Source organism: Notechis scutatus, chromosome 12 (assembly GCF_049901735.1).
Source record: "Notechis scutatus isolate UNSWTSFEM ecotype Mainland chromosome 12, rNotScu1.2, whole genome shotgun sequence".
Classification (NCBI taxonomy): Eukaryota; Metazoa; Chordata; class Lepidosauria; order Squamata; family Elapidae; genus Notechis; species Notechis scutatus.
This window is the reverse complement of record NC_142020.1, coordinates 9,341,678-9,365,359: the sequence shown is the minus strand read 5'-3', so window position 1 is coordinate 9,365,359 and position 23,682 is coordinate 9,341,678. Positions and strand designations below refer to the sequence as shown.

At 42.5% G+C, this 23,682-nt stretch overlaps 2 protein-coding genes across 2 annotated transcripts in view; both read left to right on the top strand.

Annotated features, from left to right (window-relative positions):
* The window catches only part of VRK3 (VRK serine/threonine kinase 3), a 159,333-nt gene that overhangs the window by 30,587 nt on the left and 105,064 nt on the right, over window positions 1-23,682 (top strand). The gene's annotated exons all lie outside the window — the stretch shown is intronic.
* Window positions 1-23,682, top strand: part of ABCA3 (ATP binding cassette subfamily A member 3) — a 66,715-nt gene that overhangs the window by 6,419 nt on the left and 36,614 nt on the right. The window contains exons 2-4 of the mRNA XM_087973241.1: window positions 14,444-14,535; window positions 17,554-17,812; window positions 22,449-22,576. Of these exons, the coding sequence (XP_087829367.1) occupies window positions 14,482-14,535; window positions 17,554-17,812; window positions 22,449-22,576 (441 nt within the window). The 5' untranslated portion in view covers window positions 14,444-14,481. The remainder of the gene's footprint in view (window positions 1-14,443; window positions 14,536-17,553; window positions 17,813-22,448; window positions 22,577-23,682) is intronic.

The following is a 23,682-nucleotide window of genomic DNA, read 5'->3' as shown; positions in this document are numbered from 1 at the left end:
TTGGAGAATAGCTTGACTCCCTCTTCTTTGGGGTAGCCCCTTAGATCAGAGGTCTCCAAATTTGGCAACTTTAAGACTTTTGGACTTCAACTTCAGCATAGCTGGCTGGAGAATTCTGGGAGTTGAAGTCCACAAGTCTTAAAATTCCCAAATTGGGGCCCGTTGCCTTAGATATTGGAACACTGTTATTATGTCATCCCTAGTGCTTCTTTTCATCAAACTAGACATACCCAGTTCCAGCAACCAAGGATATCAAAAGGAAACATCAAAAACATCATCAAAAAAGCACAACAAAGAATGTTCTTTCTGCGGCAACTCAGAAAGCTCAAACTGCCCAAGGAGCTGCTGATCCAGTTCTACAGAGGAATCATTGAGTCTATCATCTGCACCTCTATAACTGGTTTGGTACTGCAACCCAACAAGACAGACACGGACTTCAGAGAGTAATTAGGACTGCAGAAAAAACAATTACTACCAACCTGCCTTCCATCGAGGACCTATACACTGCAGGCGTCAAAAAGAGGGCTGTGAAAATATTTACAGACCCCTCACATCCCAGACATAATCTGTTTCAACTCCTACCCTCAAAACGATGCTATAGAGCACTGCACACCAGAACAACTAGACGCAAGGACAGATTTTCCCCGAAAGCCATCACTCTGCTAAACAAATAATTCCCTCAACACTGTCCAACTATTTACAAAGTCTGCACTACTATTACTATTAATCTTCTCATCCCTCCTTATTTCCCATCCCGTCCTACTTGTGACTGTATGACTGTAACTTTGTTGCTTGTCTCCTTACGATTTATATTGACTGTTTCCTGGTATGATTTGATTACTTATTGTACCCTATGACTATTATTAAGTGTTGTACCTTATGATTCTTGATGAATGTATCTTTTCTTTTATGTACACTGAGAGCATTTGCACCAAGACAAGTTCCTTGTGTGTCCAATTCACACTTGGCCAATATAGAATTCTATTCTATTCTATTCTATTCTATTCTATTCTATTCTATTCTATTCTATTCTATTCTATGCTATGCTATGCTAATGCTATGCTATGCTATGCTATGCTATCCTATGCTATCCTATGCTATGCTATAGAGGAAGTCCATCCCCACTTCCTCAACCAATAACTGCTCTCATTCAGCCTTTTGCAAAGACTGAGGCTTGGAATGCCACTTTTCACCAACAAAATGATGATGAATCATGAGCGGGAAACAAAAATTGCTCTTTGCAGGAATACATATATACAAAAAAAATAAAAAATGTTTCCTGGCCTCCTGACAGGAAAAGCAATCTGCTGTTCTTTCCCAAAGTTGTTATGGTGCATTGTTTAGAAAGGATCTTTCTTTGCTTTTCTTTTCATTCCTTTTCTTTTCTTGCCTTTCCTCCCTCTTTCCTTTCCCCTTCCCTTCCTTCTCCTTTCTGTTTTCCTCCTTTTTCCTTCTTTCCTTTTTCCTTCTTTCCCTTTCCCCCCAGGTTCCTTCTCACTCGGTTACTCTGTTATTCAATCACCGGGTTCTAAGAACGATAGACTAAAGTGCTGTGCCAGGCAGAAGCCTGAAAATCCACGTACACCTCGCTATAATCAGTGACTCTAACCAGCCCTAGTTAACAAATCATGGTTGATGGTTAGGATTTGAGAGAGGAATCTGGAGAGCTGCAGTTTCTCCCACAATTGAAACATGTGAAAAAGAGTTGTGGAATTGGGTTATGTCTTGTTTAATGAAAAGAAGGACTAGAGGTGGCATGATAGCAGCATTCCAATATCTCAGGGGCTGCCCCAAAGAAGAGGGAGCCAAGCTATTCTCCAAAACACCAGAACAAGAAGCAATGGGTGGAAACTAATCAAGGAGAGAAGCAACCTAGAAACAAAAACTTTCCTGACAAATGAGCACTGAAAAGAAAAACTAGGGGAAACATGATAGTAGTAGTCCAGTTTTGGAGAGGATGCCACAAAGAGGAGGGGGTCAATTTATTTTCCAAAGCACAAGAGGGCAGAACCAGAAACAATGGATGGAAACTAATCCAAGAGAGAAGCAACTTGGAATTAAGGAGAAACTTCCTAACAATGAGGACAAATAACCAGTGGAACAGCTGGCCACTAGAAATTGTGGGTGTTTCATCCCTGGAGGTTTTCAAGAGGAGACTGGACAGCCTTTTGTCTGAAATGGTATAGGGTCTCTTGCTTGAGCAGGGGGTTGGACTAGAAGACCTCCAAGGTCCCTTCCAACTCTGTTATTCTGTTATTTACACTTTAGTGTGATGCATAAAACAGGCTGCTGTGTTTGGAATGGACCCATGGGTGTTCCAAATGCTGTAGATTCAGAGCCAGTATTGGCCAGGGTGGAGTTTGGCTCCCCTGTGGGTGCCCGGAGGGGTGGTGGTACTTGGGACAAGTTGCCAGAAGAGAACAGGCGCCTTCAGGAGATCTCAGGAGAACTTCAACTGAAGTCCCTCGGCCTTGTGCAACCCAGCAAACACCTCCAACCTTGTGAAGAGGGGGCTGACGAAACGATCAACATTTTAAGAGGAAGAGAAGAGGACTTGAAAAGAGCTGGTCCCTCTGGAGAACAGAAAGGGCTTTTGTGTGACGTGGAAAAATGTTGCTAAATCAAAAGGCAGCCTTAAGAGGGTTTGAGATGTTGCACAGATGAGTCTCCATCTTCCCTCCCTCCCTCCCACACCTTCTCAGGGCTCTTAGAAGTCAAATATCCCCAAGCACCCTTCTCTTTCAGCCGGTAGCTTCATTGCAAAGGCGTCTCTCAGTCTTCACATTCGGGCTTGCCAGCACCACTATAATTTCCCTCTGCTTTCAGTAGCAGAAGTTCAGATTATTTCAGGTAAGCGATCTATGGGTTGAGAGAGGAAGTGGAGATTTCGACACTTTCAGTCAGAAGGTTCGGTTTTTTCCGTTTCAGCAAGAGCTAGTAACCTTGCCTTGTGTTTGCAGCAGGAATAAAGAGTGAATAGAGTGAATGCTATCTGTAGAGGAGAGGAACATCCAAAAACCCACCTGTGCAGGTACAGTACAGTACAGTGATGGTTCAAAAAAAAAAATTTCCTGGGGGTTCTTCTGACAGTGGAAACAGGACAGACAAAGAATATAAGTACAATGATTTGAATTGAGATGAAATAAATAAAATAAAATTAAGAAAGTTAAAAGAGGGGAGAAGCTATATAGAAAATGTAGAATAGTAATAAGATATGGAATGGAATATAAAAATGAGCATGGATTTGAATTGGAGTCTGTACGAAGAGATGTAACCCGGGATCATGCTGCTTTCAAAAAAGATGTTTTATGTTTTTATGTTTTATGTTTTGTTTGTTTATGTCTGTTTTTAAAAACCAATAAAATTTAAAAAAAAAAAATTTCCCTGGGGGTTTTGCATCTGGTCAACCAATATAATTGGGCAGCAAAATTAAATTTATCCCATTTAAACCAGTGTTTTTCAAACCTGACAACTTGCTGGCTGTGGAATTCTGGGGAGTAAAGCCCACCCATCTTAAAGCTGGCAACTTTGAAAAACCGTGGTTTAAATCATGCTGGCTTTCTCCCAAGTGGTCAAAGCAATCTCGTGGAATACAATCCGCAATAGTTGTAACTTGCTCGGTTTTATCTTTGTATGATCTGTGGCTTACTTTATCGTGTGACTCCAACGAAGTATGGTTTTTTTGAATAAGCCATGGATCAACAAACACTGGCTTAGTGTCGTGTGTGAATTTAATTTATACAATCATGAGAAACTAAAGGGGAAAAAAGGCAGAGTTTGTGGCAGGTGGGGTGTTAGTGATATGCGCTGTGGGTATTAAAAAAGATACAACCGTTGAGCTACCATGAATTATTGATTGATATTGATTGATTATATGCCATTAATTTGTTATCGCCTCCCGGTGATCACATAAATAGATTTTCTCCATGATGATCTGTCCCTAACTTGGTCCTTCAGGTCTTCCAATGGTGCCTCTACCATCACTGAGTTCTTTCCCCTTGCTGCTGTTTTTCTTTTTTCTTCTGTTTCCTTCCATCTTTCCCAGCATCAGACCCTTCTCCAGAGAACCTGGTCTTGTGTTCAAAGTTGGATAATTTGAGTCTTGTCATTTTGCACCTTGAACGAGAACTCTGATTTGATTTGCTTGGTTTGGGCTTTTCTTGGGCCGTCTATGGTATTCTTTGACATCCTATAACCATGTATTACACTAACCCCCAATCATGGTTTATAAATCACAATGGCCAGTTTACACATTACAATTGTATTATGCAATAGGAACTGCTCCCCCCGCCTTTTTTTTTTTAACCTGACATGGATTCTGTGTTGATCAAATCAAGTAGGGAAGAAAGAGCCTCATAATCTGTTTGGGGAATTACAGGTAGTCCTTAACTTACAACCATTCATTTAATGACAGTTCAAAGTTACGTGTCATGCCCCTGTTGGAGACTGACTCTGTGGGAGAGGAGGAACAGCCGAACGGGGAGTGGAGGTGTGGCTCCGGAGGTTGTGGAGGAGGCTGGGGAAGGGAAGAGGCCGGCTGGGCAGTCAGAGGAAGACCCAGGCCCATCCCCTCTCCATCCTAGGGCACGCAGGGAGGAGAGGATAAGGGAGAGATGTGAATGGCATGGTCTACGGGGGAGGAAAGGGCCTTGATCCCCTTCATGGGCTGCAGCTGTGACAACTGGATAAGAGGACGGACATGCGTAAGGGCCAGTGCTGGAAACAAAGCATGGAAATATCTCTAGTCTGTCCTTCCTCTCTGAGTTTGGCTCTGAGTTTGGCTGTATGTTCCAATATCTGTGGACATCTTCAAGCCCTTATCTTGCCTGGTTCCCTTAACTGCTTCAGTGTGGTTTGTGCTGTTTTTACTCTTTATAATTTATAGACATTTTTAGTTTAAACAGCATTTCCTCCTTTTCGTAACTGCTTGTGGGGGAGTTTTTTGTCTCCAATCAAGGATATTTGGAGCTTTGAAGCAAAGTGAAGGAATAAAAGGGGCTTCACCTGTTTTTGTGACTGTGTTTATTTTGTATCCCACCCTGGGTCATCACATTACAACAACATCGGAAAAAAAGTGACTTGTGGCTGTTTTTCACAAGACCGTTGCAGCATCTCTGGGATCACATGACCAAAATTGGAATGCTTGGCAACTGGCATGTACTCATGTGATTCCCTTTTGCCACCTTCTGACAAGCGAAGTCAGTGGGGAAACTAGATTCACATAACAACCGTGTGACTTAACAACTGCAGTGATTCACTTAATAATTGTGCCAAAAAAGGCCATAAAATGGGCCACAACTCATTTAACAACTGTCTCGTTTAGCAACAGAAATGTTGAGCTCAATTGTGGTCACAAGTCAAAGGACTACTTGTACTTTGAGCAGTGGCAATATAGAACGAGCAGAAATAATTAAAATGGGATATTAAAAATGAGGGCGTCCTTAATGCTGGCTAAAGGTACAGTGTTGAACTGCAGGATGTGTGTGCGTGTGTGTCTTTTTTTGCTTCTTCCCAATCCCCTTGTTCTCCTCTGGGTGCAAGAAATCCTGGAGCTGGACTTCCAGCACTTCCACTCAGAATCTGAAAATTACAAAATTGCTTTTATGCAAGCCCTCTTCATCCACCCTCCCTGCATTACGTCTGCATTTAATGTGCATTATTCATCTTTGGTTCTTAATGAGACGATTGCAGCTGTTTAAAACAAAGGTATCTGCATAATTCATAAAGGTAATGGAATCCTGCTTTTCTAAGCGCGCGGTCTGGATCACAATTGTTTAGTGTTAAAACAGCCTGGCTCCTGGGCTTAAAAAAAAAATTGTGCCTTTTGTAGCCTGGGGTGGTATTTGCATAAATCCTTAATAATCTTCTCTGGGCTCAATCTCAGGCACCTCCACATTTGACAGTTTTAAGATTTGTGGGCCTCATCCTGAGACCTGAGGAATTCTGCAAGTTGAAGTCCGCAAATCTTAAAATTTAGTTTAGAGACCCCTATTCTACCACTTCAAGAAGGTTCAAAGCAGAGGTGGTATTCAGCCGGTTCTGACCAGTTCTGGAGAACCGGTAGCAGAAATTTTGAGTAGTTTGGAGAACCGGCAAATCCCACCTCTGACTGGCCCCGCCCCCATCTATTCTCCGCCTCCCGAGTCCCGGCTGATTGGCTGGGTCTTCTTCTGTTGTCCTGCACAGGAGAATGGAGCTGGAAAGCAGGTTAGTGGGGTGGGGTGGGGAATGGGGATTTTGCAGTAACCTTCCCCTGCCACGCCTATCAAGCCACGCCCACAGAACCAGTAGAAAACATTTTGAATCCCACCACTGGTTCAAATGAGATTTAACTTCCCTATTTTTTTTCCCCTCTAAGTTCCTTTTTCTCCAACTCTGCCCTTCCTTGCATAAGACAAAATCATAAAATTAGGTACAGTTACCGTACCTGCTTAACCACTGCCTTATGACCATGATACTGGGCCCACTTATGATCATAAATAATGAACAACGTGTGACTAGGCATTAAGATATATTAAGATATATATGGCTTGACTTTTGTGAACAGCTTTAAAGAATGGAGCCACATTCAAAGAAAGGAAATCATACAGATCTGATACGGCCTCTTTTCAAACAGGACTTTGTCCTTTGACGAGAACAAATAATATTTGTGTATTTCAACTTGCAGGGACAGTTCACTGAAAGTGACTCTTCTAGAAAAGCAGGATTTTAACAGCCATAAACTATGGCATTCACATACTTCAAAAGGCTCTTACTTTTGTCAACAATAGTATAACAGAGTTGGAAGCGATCTTAACACTAGGCCAACAGTCAAGACCCAAACAAAATCCCAATCAAGCAACTGCCAGCTTTCCTTCAAAAGTTGTAAGTGCTTCATCACTGGGGGGTTTTAAGAAAATATTGGGCAGCTATCTGTCTGAAACGGTATAGGGTCTTCTGCTTGAGCAGGGTTGGACTAGAAGACCTCCAAGGTCTCTTCCAGTTCTATTCTGATTGATTGATAGAATATAAATTGAGAGCAAACCCGACTCCTAGAATTGATGATATCACCTAATTGGGGGCAAGGACACATCTGCAAGAAAACCACTGAGCCCAGAGAGCACTAAGGACGCCACAGCTCAACCCTGAACTACAAATATCATCCTTTATCAGATTCCTTCCAAGGATGGTTCTGTTCCTAGTGGTTTTTTGCAAATGGAAACTGGATCAGAATCCTGTCTTGGCCAGTCTTCCAGAAGCACCAATGGAATTGTCCTAATGTCCAATTTTTTGCCATAACACTAACCCTCTGCAATTTAGGGAGAAATATACAATTGTGGCAGGCTTTGTTCCTCTTGCTACATCTTCAGCTTTGCCGTTAACATCTGTCAGGTTGGTATGGTTCACCTCTTTTGTCAACACAACAATGACCATCCTATAGGATCTTGGAGATGTTTCCTTTTGGTGGCCAACCTTACCCTTTGGAGATACATCTTCCTAAAACCCTTCTGACCCCAACCCTGCTGTCTTCTAGGAAAGTTTTGGCAACCTATATTTCTATTTCTTTCTTCCCTGAGTTGAAGATGATTCCTGACCCTGCATCAAATAGGGAGCACTTTAATTATTTTGGTATTTCCTCTGTGTGATCTGTTGTTTTACAATGTGTTCCTCTTTTACTTGGTTCCCTGATGCATTTTCAAATGTTGGTACAGCTGTTTGAGTTGCTTTGAGGCGAGACTGCTAATAAATGAAATAAGTTAGCTGAAGGTTGGAAAGGGAGGGATGGAGGTTTAGTCGTAAGATCAATAAATAGGTAGGAAGGTTAATGGGAAGAGATGGGTTGGTGGGCAGGTAGGCTGAACTGGTAAGCAAACTGGTAAGCAGGTAGGTTGAATGGTAGATGGGTAGGAGAGGTGGGTTGGTGGGCAGGTAAGCTGAATAGCAGGCAGGTTGCTTAGCAGATAGGTAGGCAAGTAGATTGAAAGGTAGAGGGATAGGCAGGTAAGCCAGTTGGGTGGATAGGCAGGTAGGTAAGGTAAGCAGAGAAGTCAGACAGGTAATTAGATAGGGTGGCAACAGATTGCCAACTTCATTAATACTGTGGTAATTCACTTATGTAGTATAGTGTTTTGTTCTGCTACTACCGGTATAATGGGTTTAATAATAAACCTATCCATAGCCAGGCAGCTTAGCCTAAAAGCAAAATTGCACTGCATTGTTAAAAATTTCACAGCTAATTTAATTTAGATGAAAGAGCACTATAAGTTCTTTCTGTGTTTACCTCTCCAGTTTCAGAATATTTGAAGTGCAAATTGATCCATAAAGAGTAGCAGGGAGAGAAAAACAAAACTAAGGAAACATATAAGCCTGTTCTTCTTTGGGCCCATAAATTATGCCTCTGGCTTTGAACACGGGCTTCCAGAAACTCTTGTCTTCCAAATCGGTAGGACTTAATCTCATAATTCCTTAGGGTTGTGCTGAGATTCTGAGAGCCAAGAGTTACTTTGAAGAAGGACCAGCAGTCTTTTAATGTTCTTTCAAGGGAGAGGTGATGTTCCAAACGTCCTATGGTGTTTTAAATCTCTTTTTCTGGCAGCCGGACTCCTTTCTCAAGCTTAACTCCAGGTGTCCTGGACTTTTCAACACGCCTCTCTTGGAAAAGAGATCAGTGGCTTGTTTATTTCACAGGTAGTAGAACTTTCCCCGTGGCATAAGAGATGCTCCTTTGATCAGGTTGTTTTCCTGCAGTCCAGAATGACTAGAACCGAGAGACCAAAGATGGCCAAAGGCCCACAGCCTCATATCACCTCCAGATGTGAACACAGGATTGTGAAATGAGGATATGGGAGAGGAGAACGGTCTTATTTACTCAGTAAACTTATAGCAATGTTTTCCAACCTTGGCCACTTGAAGTTGGCTGGTCTTCAACTCCCAGTATTCCTCAATTAGCTTGGCTGGGGTGGAGAATTTTGGGAGATTGAAGTCCACCCATCTTCAAATGGACAAGGTTGAGAAAGAAAGAAAAGAAAGGAGGGAGGGAGGGGAGAAGGAAGGAAGGAAGGAAGGAAGGAAGGAAGGAAGGAAGGAAGGAAGGAAGGAAGGAAGGGGCTCCAATCTCCAATTGCATGATTAGAGTTTCAGTGTGGGTCAGAAGAAAAGAAGGGAGAAGGAAGGAAGGAAGGAAGGAAGGAAGGAAGGAAGGAAGGAAGGAAGGAAGGAAGGAAGGAAGAAGGAAGGAAGGAAGGAAGGAAGGAAGGAAGGGGCTCCAATCTCCAATTGCATGATTAGAGTTTCAGTGTGGGTCAGAAGAAAAGAAGGGAGAAGGAAGGAAGGAAGGAAAAAGAAAGAAAGAAAGAAAGAAAGAAAGAAAGAAAGAGAAAGAAAGAAAGAAAGAAAGAAAGAAAGAAAGAAAGAAAAAGAAACAAACAAAGAAAGGCTTCAATCTCCAATTGCATGGTTAGTGTTGCTATCTTGACTTAACTCCTCTGTCTGGACAATCCCCTAGAGCAGTGTTTCTCAACCTGGGTTTCTTGAAGTTGGATGGACCAACTGCCAGAATTCCCCAGCCAGCCATTCTTGAGTGGCCAAGATTTTTATCTTTTTTTATTTATTTTATTCATTTGATTTGATTTGTCAGTCGCTTACAAGATAATAGGTATAAGAATAAAGATGAGTATGTGTTGTGGCTCCGATTCCTGAGCCTGCATTGTTAGAGGAAGAGGAAGATGAGGAGGAGGAATTGGGAATGCCTTCCTCCCCAGGACCTTCCTCTCTGGCAATGCCTTCCTCCCTGATAATACCTCAGGTTTCAGCAGATAACCGAGAGGAACAGCCTGAGATTAATCAGGAGGAGGAGGGCATATCGGGGCAGCCTCTGACAGGGAATCAAGTAGACGAATGTTGGCTTGATCCTAGGCAGCGTCGTAGGAAGAAGGGTGATCAGAGAGTGAGCTGAGTCATTGAGACATACCCCACAGGGGATAAAAGTGGGTGTGTTTTCTCTGGAGACCTTGTACGGGACAAAGTTTTAATTTTCTTTCAGGATTCGGTGTGTTTTGTTTCTTGTGGTCTGCGTTGGAAGCTTTAGTGATTAATTCTTCTGGTTATCTTTTCGGACTTGGCAGGCAGCGTTTGTTAGAATGCCAAGGACATTATCTGTATAAAGGAATTAACTCTGTAAGGACCGAGTCTTCTTGCCTGCCTGTATTTGTTGGAGTTTGGACTCTTCATCTTTCTTGGAAAGGAGAAAGGTGAGACATAACAAGTATGAATACAGGAAATAGATATGAATAAATGGGGATAAAAGGACAGGGACGGTAGGCACGATTGTGCGCATGGTAGCAGAAATTTTGAGTAGTTCGGAGAACCGGCATATCCCACCTCTGACTGGCCCCGCCAACCCCATCTCTTCTCTGCCTCCCATTGAGTCCCAGCTGATTGGCTGGGTCTTCTTTGGTTGCCCTGCACAGGAGAACAGAGCTGGAAAGCAGGTTAGTGGGGTGGGGAGGGAATGGGGATTTTGCAGTATCCTTCCCCTGCCACGCCCATAGAACCAGTAGTCAAAAAAAAATTGAATCCCAGAATTTATGATGCTGGCTGGGGAATTCTGGGAGTTGAAATCAACACATCTTAAAAGCAGCCCAAGTTTGAACAATCTCGGTGTTTTAGACCAGGGGTCTCCAACCTTTAGCAAGTCTAAGATGTATAGACTTCAACTCCTAGAATACCTCAGCTGGCTGAGGAATTCTGGGAGTTGAAGTCCACAAATCTTAAAGTTGCCAAAATTGGAGAGCCCTCTTTTAGAACTCCATCGTGCATTGGGAAGTATGGAGGCTGAAGACATGTATAAAAATGATGCCCAAACGCATCAATAAAGACATTGTCCAAACTGTTTCCCACTTTGCTTTCATTTATAAAATGAAAATGCTTTCAATCACCAACCCTAGCCTCGGTGCAGATACATTAGCAACCAACTTTTAGAATTACAGTCTATGAGCATCATACATCACTTAAAATTGTGGTGTGGACTGATTACAATGATAACGGCGATGATGATAATTTAATAAGTTGGTACACCTCCCGATTCCAAGCAACTCTGGGTGGTGCACAAAGTAAAAAGACAAGAGAAATAACAACATACAGTAACAATAAAGACAATGGAGAGGAAAAAAATGGAAAAATGTACCCACACTACCAAGGAGTTTCAACCACTCTTAGAAAAACTTAGTTGAAGAGCCAAAATGCCAGTTGGGTGGTAACTGTATGGATCTTGGGTACAATGTCATTCCAGAGAGCATGGATGAATGCTAGTGTCAGGATTCCGGCAGTTACCCCAATTAAATCATGAGTCTCGAGCCAAACTTCCAAAACTTCCAAAGGATTTATTGGGAGTTAACATGTCTGGCACTGCCTGGGTGCAGCCGACTCTGAAACACATCATTCATGGTCACCCTTGACCCTGGTTTTCCCCTCACCCCCTGGGTGTATTCTCCAATGAGACACATCCATAGCCAAGAGCCATCAATCATGCTCTCCAGTTAGAAGTTTGTGTGGCAGAAACTTCAGTCACCTAGTTACTGTCTTTGAAAACATTTATGGAATGCACTTTCAGTTTCCAAGTTGCCACGCTGCTATTTCAAACTACTTTCCACCTTCCCTTTCTGTTGGCAACTCTAAAAAGACCATAGAAAAACTATAGAAATATTTTATGAGTTGACAGCCAGCTTGGGCTAGAAAGGTCCAAGGCTCCACTTGATCAAAACCGTGGAGGTGAGATCCATCTTCAGCCTGTACCAAGAGCAACATGAGTCAGTCTGGTGCAGCAATGAAAAGATCAGGCTAGAAACCAGGAGACTGTGAGTTCTAGTCCTGCCTTAAGGGCAAAGCCAGCTGGGTGATCCTTTCAAAGAGGTGGTCCCTCTCTTTCAGCCCTAGGAAGGTAATGGCATATCCAAATTCTCAAACCTTACCAAGAAAATCGACTTGAAGAGACCAAAAAGCAAAACAAAACCACGCCTCCAAAGATATGGTGTCCATTCTCCAGATTAAGGACATTCCATAACCAGGGCACGTGTATCAAGAATGTGCACTCTCGGAACACTATATAGCAAATTCCTGGTCCATAAAGCATCTTCAAGAGGCCTTCATTTCTACAACCTGGCTGTTAGGCAGATACAGTGGGGATAATAATCACTTGGTTCTGGTCACCTCATGTTTGGGCTACTGTAGCTCACTGTACATAGTGTCAAGGTTCCCATAGAAAGAAGAACTCCGAGGCAGACAAGTTTTTCAAAGAACAATTTTATTGGAGAGATCATATTGGCACAAACTGGTGAAAACCAACTCCGAAAGTTCCCGCAGTTTTCACCTGATTATAAAAGTGATAGTTTCCCCTTTTCCCAAAACAATCAGTCACATTGTCCAATCAAGGTGCTGGCTGGTTGCCTGGATACTGTGCTCCTCCTCTCTCCAGCCACCTGTTGGAATGTCCTTGGTTCCCACAGGAAACTATTTTGTTTTGGCTACAAACCCTCATCTAACTATGTTCTTCCTCCCTATCTCTTCTTCACACTGTGGCAAATCCTGAAACCTTCCAAATGGCCCCAGCCAGATTCACTTCAGAGTTGACACGTAGGGCTATCCTTGAAGATCCTCAAGAACAGAAGTCTCCAAACTTGGCAACTTTAAGAGTTATGGACTTCAACTCTAAGAATTCTCCAGCCAGATGATTCTGGGAATTGAAGTCCACAAGTCTTAAAAGTTACCAAGTTTGGGGAATCTGCTCAAGAATCTCAGAATCATCACATTGGACTCTGTCCATCTAGAGAGCTTTCCATCTCACATGGTGGCCCAGCAGATGTATCTAAGAAGACCACAGAAAAGGAGACCAAGACTTCCTTACCTTACTTTTACCATCGCACTACACCTAGTATGTTGAGGTAGACTGTCCCTGGGCCAGCAGCTGGAACCCAGTCATTAAGACCTGTAATCATTAACAAGGTGCTCCAAGAGAGAGCCAACTGTTGGGTATTACTTTGTCTATTATATTGCACATACTTTAACATTTTGTTTGAGTCTGGCCAGGAGGTAAGTGGTGCCTTGCATAATGTTTCACCTGCCAAATACACCCAGCTTAGCTCAAACAGCTTTTTAAAAATAATCAGGAAAGCTTGGAGAAATGCTAAATGTATGTTCATATCTGATGTTTCATGTAACCAAAGTTCATGAGATGTTGATCAAAGACAGAGTAGTGGGAATAGTTAAATTTGCCACACCTGGATTCAGTTTTAATCTTGTGAAGATCGGGTTCTTTTTAGGATTAGATGTCCAGGGGACATTTTAACCTCAGTGCTGTTTATGGAAAAGTACTCACTCAAAAGCGCTTTGTTCCATAATCTTTCCTCTCTTTCTTCTTATCATTTATGTGTTTTTTTCTTCAAACACCTTATGACTGAACTTTCTTTGCTCTTCTGAGTTTGGTATTTGAAGCTGTTTCAGCTATGAAGCCTGTCTTGAACTCTTGGTAGTATTTACAAATCACAATAAATTGTAGGCTGCTGAGCACATCCGAATTTTTCCATCCTGGTTCTTGAAGGTCGTTGAAATACAAGTTTGGGATGTCAGCCAGAAGCAGAGTTGCAAGAGATCAGCCAGGTTGAAAGAAATCAAAGTTTAGAAAAAACAATGGGTTTCCAGGCCAAAACCAAGATTTTGGAACAAAGGTGGTGTTAAAGAAAGCAAGAAGAGGAGGGGGAAAATTGTAAATTTATCACCAGAGTGTCCAGCCTTGTAAGTTTGCAAGATCATAACTGTTGGGTAGAGACAATGTATATTCTCATGTGCACATACTCAGATGTTTCTCAGACTAGCAATATCAAGTTCCTCCTACCGGAATTGTGTGGTGTTGCTTACTTCATTTTTGCCAGTTGCTTATGGCGGTGAGGCCGGCTTGTGTGTAGTTTATGGTTGCTTGAGAAATCTGGTGGTTAAAATTGCAAAGCTAAACTCAGCAGGAATTGGCTACAGTTAAGAACTTAGATGCTTCAGATGATTAGTTTTTGAAGGCTAACTGTATAATTCATGGGTGACTGTTTGGCCTTCTGAGTAAGAAAAAAAGGGAAACAAAAGAGATCTCTGATTGGAGTAGAGGCAAAATAAGACTCTGTGTTCAGACAGAGTCAGTGCGAGAACAGATAATCTAACTGAAAGTACTATACAATGTTCTCTACTAGAACAAACGTATCTTATGTGGAAAATGAATGCATTATGTGCTTTGGCCAAAACAATTGAATAGAAAGAGAAAATTGATTTCTGCAATGCACCAAGAGCATTTTTTCGTGTGTGTCAAATCCACAACTTAAAATTGTATTTCCTAATATTTAAAAAGTTTGAAATCATCCCACCATTAAATGGCCCTTTGATGGTGGACTGGGTTTGTAATTTTATCAATTCTGCTTTTCCACAGAATTTGAGAAAGTTGGTCCTCCCATTCCAAGTGAAAAGATGGCTGTGTTACGGCAGTTTGGGCTTCTTCTCTGGAAGAATTACATCTTGCAGGTGAGTTGGTCCGGGGCCGTGGAAAAATGAACAGAAAAGATATCCATAAAAATGAAAGGGTGGAAGTTAAAGCTTGTTGTAAGCCAACCTTCTCGAATCTCCTCCAGACAGGCTGGACTTCTGTTCACCCTCAGCTTGAGGATTATGGGCGTTGAAGTCCAACACATCTGAAGAAGGCATCAGAATCAAGAAGTCTGCTTATTTTTGACGTGCCTTCATTTTTGATCCTGGCTTTCATGCCACACGAGATGTTTTAACTATGGATTGTTGAATAAACGATTGGATTTGCCCAATGTTCTAGCCGCAAGCCATAGTTCCAAGCCATAGTGTTGGTTTTGTTCACCCTGCTAAGCCCAACAAGCCCATATTATGGCTGAGCATAATCTGAGGGCTCTTGTGACCCTAGGAATCTTGGTTTGTCTCTCAGAAGTCTCCAAGGGCTATCATTACATTGCAGAGTTTAATGTGACGAATGGTGAAAATTATTGTCGGCTTTATTATTAACGAAATGTGTTTTTTTTTTCTTGATTCTTCCCAAAACCTTTGCGAAAGCTAGCTTCTGCCTTTCTTGCGCAAATCCCTTACTTAACTCAAGATAGAAATCTTACAACTGATTACAAGCGTTGTATCAATCAACCATTGTAATATGCTAAAACCCTATTGTGTTTGCATTTGCGTACCCAACCTATCTTCCCCACCCTTTCCTCAGTTTATATTGTAAAGGGGCAACTTTAAGACTTTGTGGACTTGAACTCCCAGAATCCCCCAGCCAGTGTGGTAGACTGAGGAATTCTGGGAGTTGAAGTCCACAAGTCTTCATGTTGCCAGTTTGTTCTAAATCTAAAGCATCCCTACATATCAAATGGTGGGAAATGCTGCTCAGGAAAGCTTAATAAAATTTATAATTCGCATGTCAGACTCTTGATTTCTTTTCTGTCGTCATAGACCAGGGGTCCTCAAACTTGGCAACTTTAAGACTGGCTGAGGAATACTGGGCGTTGAAGTCCACAAGTTTTAAAGTTGCCAAGTTTGGAGACCTCTGTCATATCCAAAATTCAGATTTGTCTTTACAGAAGAGTCCTAATATTTCAATTTTACAGGTTCTCTTAAATAGAACAGGCCTTTAGTAGCATGGGCAGAATGTATTGTAATTTATAACCTTATTTATCATTCTTATTATGCTTACTGCTGTTCTTGGTATTTTGACTCTGTCTAGACTGATTTGTAGTTTTTGAAAGGAAGTGAATATGCTGAGTCCGTTATCTCAAAAGGTTAAAAAATTTCAGACTTGTAAATTCCAGCTTGTTCATATTGCTTTTTTGTCCTCTTTTTTTTGTTCTTAAAATGCTCAGTAAAAGTATATTAAAAATTAAACCAAGCAGGATGTAAAGGCTACAGCAGTTGATCAATATTCATTGCCACTCAAAAGTGTGGAGGAAGAGGCGTTGTTAGCTTGACATCTAACAGACTTTAGCAACAGTAAACTGAACCTTCAACAATCCATAGTTAAACATCTGCCAGTCAACCGTGTCCACCGCCACATTCAAAGCTCCATTCCAACGTTTCATGCTCCATCATAGCTTCTCAGCCCAGTGGAACATTTTTTGAGTGGGGAGATTTTTGGTTCCATAGAACGACATTATCTTGAAAAGGGTTGGTTTGTACATCAGCAAATCTTGGAATTTCCGCCAAGCTTGTTGATATACCCTCCTGAATACAGCTAGTCCTCGACTTACAACACTTCAAAGTTATAACAACACTGTGGCAATACAATGGGGCAAACTCACTTAACAAATGTTTAGCAAGGTAAAAATTAGGCTCAGTTGTGGTTGTAATTCAAAGACTACCTGTAAAAGGATGGAAGTTTTGATTGATTCTGTACAGGTAGGCCTCGATATACCACCATTTGTATACAACCGTTTGGTCCAAACTTATAACAGGCTCAGAAAAGGTGCTTTATGGCTTGTAAACACACTGCCAACCATTGCAAAACGTTGCGTGCACACGCACACACCCGGTCATGCAATTGAAATTTGGTTACTTGGCAGCCAGCCCACATTTACTTCGCCCTTCATGGCTTTGGTCCAGGTTATCTTAGGAAACATCTCTTGTCAATCACATCCATCCAACCCATCAGAACGAGGAGGCAGGGAATGTTGCGGGTCCCACCCCTGAGGGAGACACACCTGGTGGGACCCAGAAGAAGGGCCTTCTCTGTGGTGGCTCCCTTTCTCTGGAACATCATTCCCCCAGATATTAAAATGGCCCCCGCTCTAGCTCTCTTCCAGAAGGCGCTGAAGACCTGGTTTTGCCAGCAGGCCTGGGGAACCCAGAGCGGGATGGAGTCCATCAGGTGGCTAGTATGATCTGCTGTCGTCAGGAAGGGGGGTGGGAGTTGGTTTTTGATTTTCTGTTTTTTTTTTGTTGTGTTTTTGTTTTTCCCAAATTTCGTTCTATTGTATTTTACTAATTTATTTGATTCTTTTTGTTAGTTATTGTTTTTATTTTTATTTTTTTGTTTTAAATATGGTTTTACATTGTGTAAGCCTCCTCGAGTCACCATGGGCGAATAGGCAGCAATATAAATTTAATTTAATTTAATTAATTAATTAATTAATGGTTGCTGCAATCACATGATCGCAATTTGCAATTTTTTTTCCTGATTTCCAACTTCCTTCTGCAGCAAAAAAAATAAGAAAAAAAAAATAAGAAAAAAACCCCACCCCATATATACTTAATGACAATATGATTCACTTTAACGGTTGTAAAATCGGATCCAGTCACGTGGTGCCTCAAGTTATGACCGCAATGACTTACATCGCAAGGACTTCCAGTCCTTATGGTCATAACTCAAGGACTACCTGTGCACTGTTCCGTTTCCCCCCACACACACACCCCAGAGCATTCTCAACGAATTAATGGCCATTTTAGTCTTCTTGAACCGCGAACACCCAGTTGTAACTCCACCTAGTTGCTTTCGCCGAGCCTAACTTGCATCGTCTCTGTTTCCTTCTGCAGAAACGGAAGGTTTTGGTGACGTTGATTGAGATTTGCCTCCCCTTGTTGTTTGCTGCCATCCTTATTGGCCTGCGCCATCGGGTCCATTCGGTCAATCACCCCAATGCCACTTTATACCACAGCAAGGAGGTGAACGAGCTGCCCAGGATCTTCCATCGCCGGCATTTGGGCGTCCCCTGGGAACTGGCGTACGTCCCTTCCAACAACACGGCCGTGCAAAACATCGCCGAGAGGGTGGAGAAGGACTTGAAAATCGAAGGTCTGCACCCCGCCAGGGTAGTTTGTGTTCCAAGGTGCCCTCCCGGGTACGGAGGGGAGTCTCTGTGCGACGGAAGGGCTTCGCTTTGAGCTGACGGATTGAGTTTTGCAATGCTAAAAATACTGCAAGGAGTCAGCACAGAGCGTTGCAACACTAGGAGATGCATGCACTTGAAAACAAGGGGAAGAAAATGGAGGGGAAAGCACCATCTGTTTCTCAGAATATTAGAATTTGGGGTCAGCCAGGAAAACCATTCCGATCTTCCCTTCCTTTCCTTTCCTTCTCCTTTCCTTTTCTTCCCTTCCCTTCATCCACTCTACTTTCCTTTCCTTTTCCTTTCCTCTTTCCTTTACTTTATCCACTCTACTTTCCTTTCCTTCTTTCCTTTCCTTTCCTCTTCCCTTCCCTTCCCTTCATCCACTCTACTTCCCTTCCCTTCCTTCTCTTCTCTTCTCTTCTCTTCCCTTCCTTACCCTTCCCTTCCCTTTTCCTTTCCTTTTCCCTTTCTTTTATTCTATTCTAAGTCATAGAAGCCATCAAGGCAGGAGAAGTCTACCTTATGCTTTGTAGATCAAATTCTGCATCTTGATTTCCACCTCCCCGCCCCCCAAGAAAAGCAAGTGAAATTGGAGAAAAGATGAAATATTCATTGCAAGACACAGGGATAGCCAAAAGGCCTGTTATTATAGCCCGTCTTTACCAGCGAGCTTCCACATTCATAGGCAGTCTATCGGTGTACAGAAACAAACGTACTGTTGCTTTCCTTGCCTGGCTTTCTGGTCTTCCAGAAGACCGTTTGGTCATGGTTGACTCATGGTTGGGTTCAACCAAGTCTACTTCCATCCTTCTCTAATTGGGTTGGCTGTTCTTATTGCTATAATACTTTATCTTAAATAAGGATTCGCGAAGAAGTTATAATTAGCTGGGTTTGCCATGGTATAATCCAATCTTTCGAATTATAGCATAGCTCATCAAGTGAAATCTTCCTAAGCCCACATGGTCTTGTGCAACCAACTCTCACTGGGAAAACATTGATCTCTTAGGATTTTTATGGCATACCACCTCTGGGCACCTGAGTCACCTTTTCCCAAGTCCAGTTTAACTTATTCCTGCTTCAATGTGGACACCTCACTTTTGGCAACTTTATAATTCAGGTAGTCCTCGGCTTATAGAAGTTCATTTAGTGGCTGTTCGAAGTTACAACAGTGCTGGAAAAACTGATTCACATTTATGACAGTTGCATACTTCTTTTGCAAACTTCTAACAAGCAAAGCCAACGGGGGAAGCAAGAGGCCCTTAACAACTATATGGCTAACTTTTTTTTTAAACAGATTAACAGAGTTGGAAGTGACCTTGCAGATCCTCTAGTCCAGTGGTCACCAACCAGTGGGCCAGGGACCACTGGTGGTCCGTGAGAAAAATTTGGTGATCCGCAGAGAAATGTCACCCCCAAAGCAATTAATCCAGGCTGCACAGGAACACAAGGCTGTGCCGCCCACATGGCCCTGCGGGAATACAAGGCTTGCATCGCTTGCCTTGCGAACAACATGAAGTAGTGAGGGGAGGGGGGAAAGGGTGAAGGGGGGGAACTTGCCCCATTCGCCCCATGCGCCTGGCCTGGCCACCGGGATGCTTCTTTCCGCTTCTTTCTTCTTCTGCTTTTGGCTGCACGCAAGGAAAGCGGATAAAGTCTTTCTTTCTCTCCCCAAACTCAGACAGAAATGAGTCTTTGGGACCCTGCAAGGCCTCCTGCTCCCAGAGGCTGCGCCAGCAAAGACTCATTTCTGGCAGAGTTTGGGGGAGAGAAAGAAAGACTTCTGCTGCTTCTGCTGCTTTCCTTGCATGAAGCCAAAAGTCTCTCTCTCTCTCTCTCTCCCTCCCTCCCTCCCTCTCTCTCTCTCTCATAAAATTATGAGCTTGGTCGTCCCTCAGGTCCAAAAGGTTAGCGACTCCTGATCTAGTCCAACCTCCCCGCCCAAAGAGGAAGACCCTACACCATTTCTGACAGATGGCAGTCCAGTCTCTTAGCAACTGGGACGATTCTCTTAAAAACGGTGGCAAGAACGGTTGCCAAATAGGGAGGAAAAAAACTCACCCAACCCTTAACAATAGAAATTTTGGGGGCTCAATTGTGGCCTTAAGTTGAGGATTACCTGTATTCCAGATGAATTCACGAGATTTGTGGGACTTCTCTGGAAGCCTTCTTAAGCGAAGTGCTCGGCCATTTTGGCCACCAAGAATCTGATAGCTGAGCTGGAGGTTGATCGTATTATTCCAGCTAAGCTGCTTGAAGTGACTGGGTGATAGACAGTTGCAATTTGAACCTCCTTTGTTTCCTTTATTAATGTGGACATCTCTCATTAAACCTCCCTCAGTTCACAGGGCTGGTTCTGCAAATAAGCAGTGGGTGAGGCTCATGAGGAAAATAAGTCATCCCTGGGTGAGGACATTGTTGAAAATATCAAGGTTAGGTGGAGTAAGATTGGTTTCTGGTTGAGGAGCAAGTAGGCTCCTGAGGAGGACATCTACCATAGATCCAGAGATGTTATGGGAGATGCCTGCAACGCCTCCTTGTCAGTCCGTGTGGCGCTAAATCTGTTTTTGATCCTAATTCCAGAGGAATGTTTTGGAGAAAGCTTATGGATGCAAAGATACAAGGCCATTTCCGCATATCTATGAACTAGCTCGATACCCAGGCTTTGCTACGAAACTATGTGGTCGGGCTTAGTTTTGGGGGAGGAAAATAAGAGGTGGGGAAAATTGTGCCTCTGCCGACCAGCATCCCTCGGTATTCATCTGGCCAGCGTCCTGTCAGTGTGTGAGAGAGTTGAGGGCTGTTTGGAAACTGAAAGAGTATTTGCTGTGCGAGCAAGAAGTTATTCTTTTGAGTACACTTTTAACATCTTGCTTACCTGCGGAAGGTAGATTGTAATCGAAGAACGAACCTGCCCGGGCAAGTCAGTGGCAGTGGAAGGAGCTATATTATGTCTTATTTTATCGCAAGCATGATGGTTGTGACACAGAGGAAGTTTACCTTTGTAACAAACTTCCTGGGTTATGAAGTGATGAAATCTTGTCAGTTTTCATCAGGTACACCAAACCAGGAAATGAACCCTGCAGGAAGGCTAAATTTTTCTTTATTGAGAGGTTGGTTATGAAAACAAAAGAGTCTTGCAAAATCTTGTTAGGGATCTTTTCCTCCCAAGCACTCCTTGACTCACCACAGTTCATTTCGTGACTGCTCCAAGTTCCAACGCCACTCTTAGAAATGTGACTTAGGACCGTTGTCTCATACTTATGACCATTGCAGTATCCCCATGGTCATGTGATCAAAATTCAGAATGGGTTTCATATTTATGATGGACACAATGTCCCTGGGGCCACGTGATCTCCTTTTGCGACCTTCTGACAAAGCAAAGTCCCTGGGGAAGCCAGATTCACTTAACAACCGGGTTAATTAACAATTGCAGTGATTCACTTAATGACTGTGGCAAGAAAACTGGGGCCAAACTCACTTAGCAACTGTCGCGCTCAGCAGCAGAAATGTTGGCCTCCATTTTTAGTCATACGTTGAGGACTATCTGGATAATCCAATGAATTAGGATGGCATCTGTTGAGCCATTTCCAAATACCTCTGTGATGACCCAAAGGGGCGTGGCACAAAGGCAATACAGTCAGATAATCAGTAGGAGTCCCTTTATTAGCTCCAACTTTGCCCCCAATATCCTGGTTAACTTCTGGCTGGAGAAAAACTCTCCCAGGAACAGCCTTTGGCTGCAGGGAATCAAGTCCAAAACGTGGTCAACAAAAACTGTAACTATAAGTCCAATCAAGGCAAGAGGAGGTAATTAGTCCGGCAGGACAGGAGCAAGAATTCCAGATGTGAAGGCATGGCAATAACAACACAGTTGGGAGGACTCCAGGAATACAGATAACCAAAGTCAATACAAGATAAACTCACGTTTGTTCCCAGCAGCTGCTGCACTCATCCTGCATCTCTTAAACTCTCTTCCCAGCTGTGGCTAATGAAGGGAATCAGGGCCCTTTCCTCCCCCGTAGGCCACGCAACCAACATTGCTCCCTTCTCCGTTCCTCCCTGCATGCCCTAAGATGAAGACGGAGTGGGCCTGGTTCTTCCTCTGGACTCCCTCTCCCTTGTTCTACCTCTCTCCTGCTCTGCCCAGCCAGACTTTGTCCTTCCCCAGTTTCCTCCACAGCCAACAGAGCCACACTCCCACTCCCTGTCAGCTGTTCATCTTCTTCCTCCTCGGATTCAGACTGACAGGGGCATGACAACCTCCTTGTTCTGGACATAATAAAAAATATTTCAGTCCCGTTTACTTGGGAAATACTCCCAGCCTATTTTCATTAAGGACAATCTGCATTCCCAGTGCAATTATTGAGTTACATGAGTTATTTATTTATTTTATTTCATTGATATATGGTATTTTAAAAAACCACCCATCTCCCTTACCGAGTGATTCAGGGCGGTGTACAAATATATATGGCTATTATAATAAAAAGGATTAAAAACAGGGAGGTGCTGTCATTTGTTTGCTCTATGCTGGGTTGGGTTGATTATAATATTCCCCTTGGGGCCTTCTTTTCATGATATGACTTATGTTTTACTCTGTAGCTCGATGGTTTCCATCCGAAAAAGAGTTTGAACGCTACATCCGTTTCGATAACCATTCAGGCAACATACTGGCAGGAGTGGTCTTTGAGAACTGTGTGGCTAACAGCCAGGATCCCTTGCCACTCCAGGTAAGATGTTCTCTTGGTTGGTCTCTTCAAGGACACCTTCTCAACTCTCAAATTGGTGCATGATAGTCTCTTACCCAGGAATTACGAAGGCTAGATTTTTGCCTGGAGATAAGAATAGAATAGAATTCTTTATTGGCCAAGTGTGATTGGACACACAAGGAATTTGTCTAAAAGAAAAGATATGTTCATCAAGAAGGTACAACACTTAATAATAGTCATAGAGTAGGGTAGCGTAGAATAGAATAGAATAGAATAGAATAGAATAGAATAGAATAGAATAGAATAGAATAGAATTCTTTATTGGCCAAGTGTGACAGGACACACAAGGAATTTGTCTTGGTGCAAATGCTCTCAGTGTACAAAAAAGAAAAGATACGTTCGTCAAGAGTCAAGAATCATAAGGTACAACACTTAATAATAGTCATAGGGTACAATAGAATAGGAAGAGGAATAGAATAGAATAGAATAGAATAGAATAGAATAGAATAGAATAGAATAGAATAGAATAGAATAGAATAGAATAGAATAGAATAGATATTAGAATGAATAGAATAGATATTAGAATGAATAGAATAGATATTAGAATGAATAGAATGGAGTGGAATGGGATGGGATGGAATGGAATAGAATAGGAAGAATAGAATAGAATAGAATAGAATAGAATAGAATAGAATAGAATAGAATAGAATAGAATAGAATAGATATTAGAATGAATAGAATAGATATTAGAATGAATAGAATAGATATTAGAATGAATAGAATGGAGTGGAATGGGATGGGATGGAATGGAATAGAATAGGAAGAATAGAATAGAATAGAATAGAATAGAATAGAATAGAATAGAATAGAATAGAATAGAATAGAACAGAATAGAATAGAATAGAATAGATATTAGAATGAATAGAACAGAACAGAACAGAATAGAATAGAAGTCTTTATTGGCCAAGTGAAAATAGCCTCCTCCGGGTTCTGGAGGCCCACCAGAAGCTGGAAACAGGCCCGCTTCTGGTACTTCCAGGAGGGCCATATTCCCCCCTTCCCAGAGCCCCCATGCGGATCCTGCACTTACCTTAATCAAAAATGGGCTGTGTGGAGACTCCTGGGAG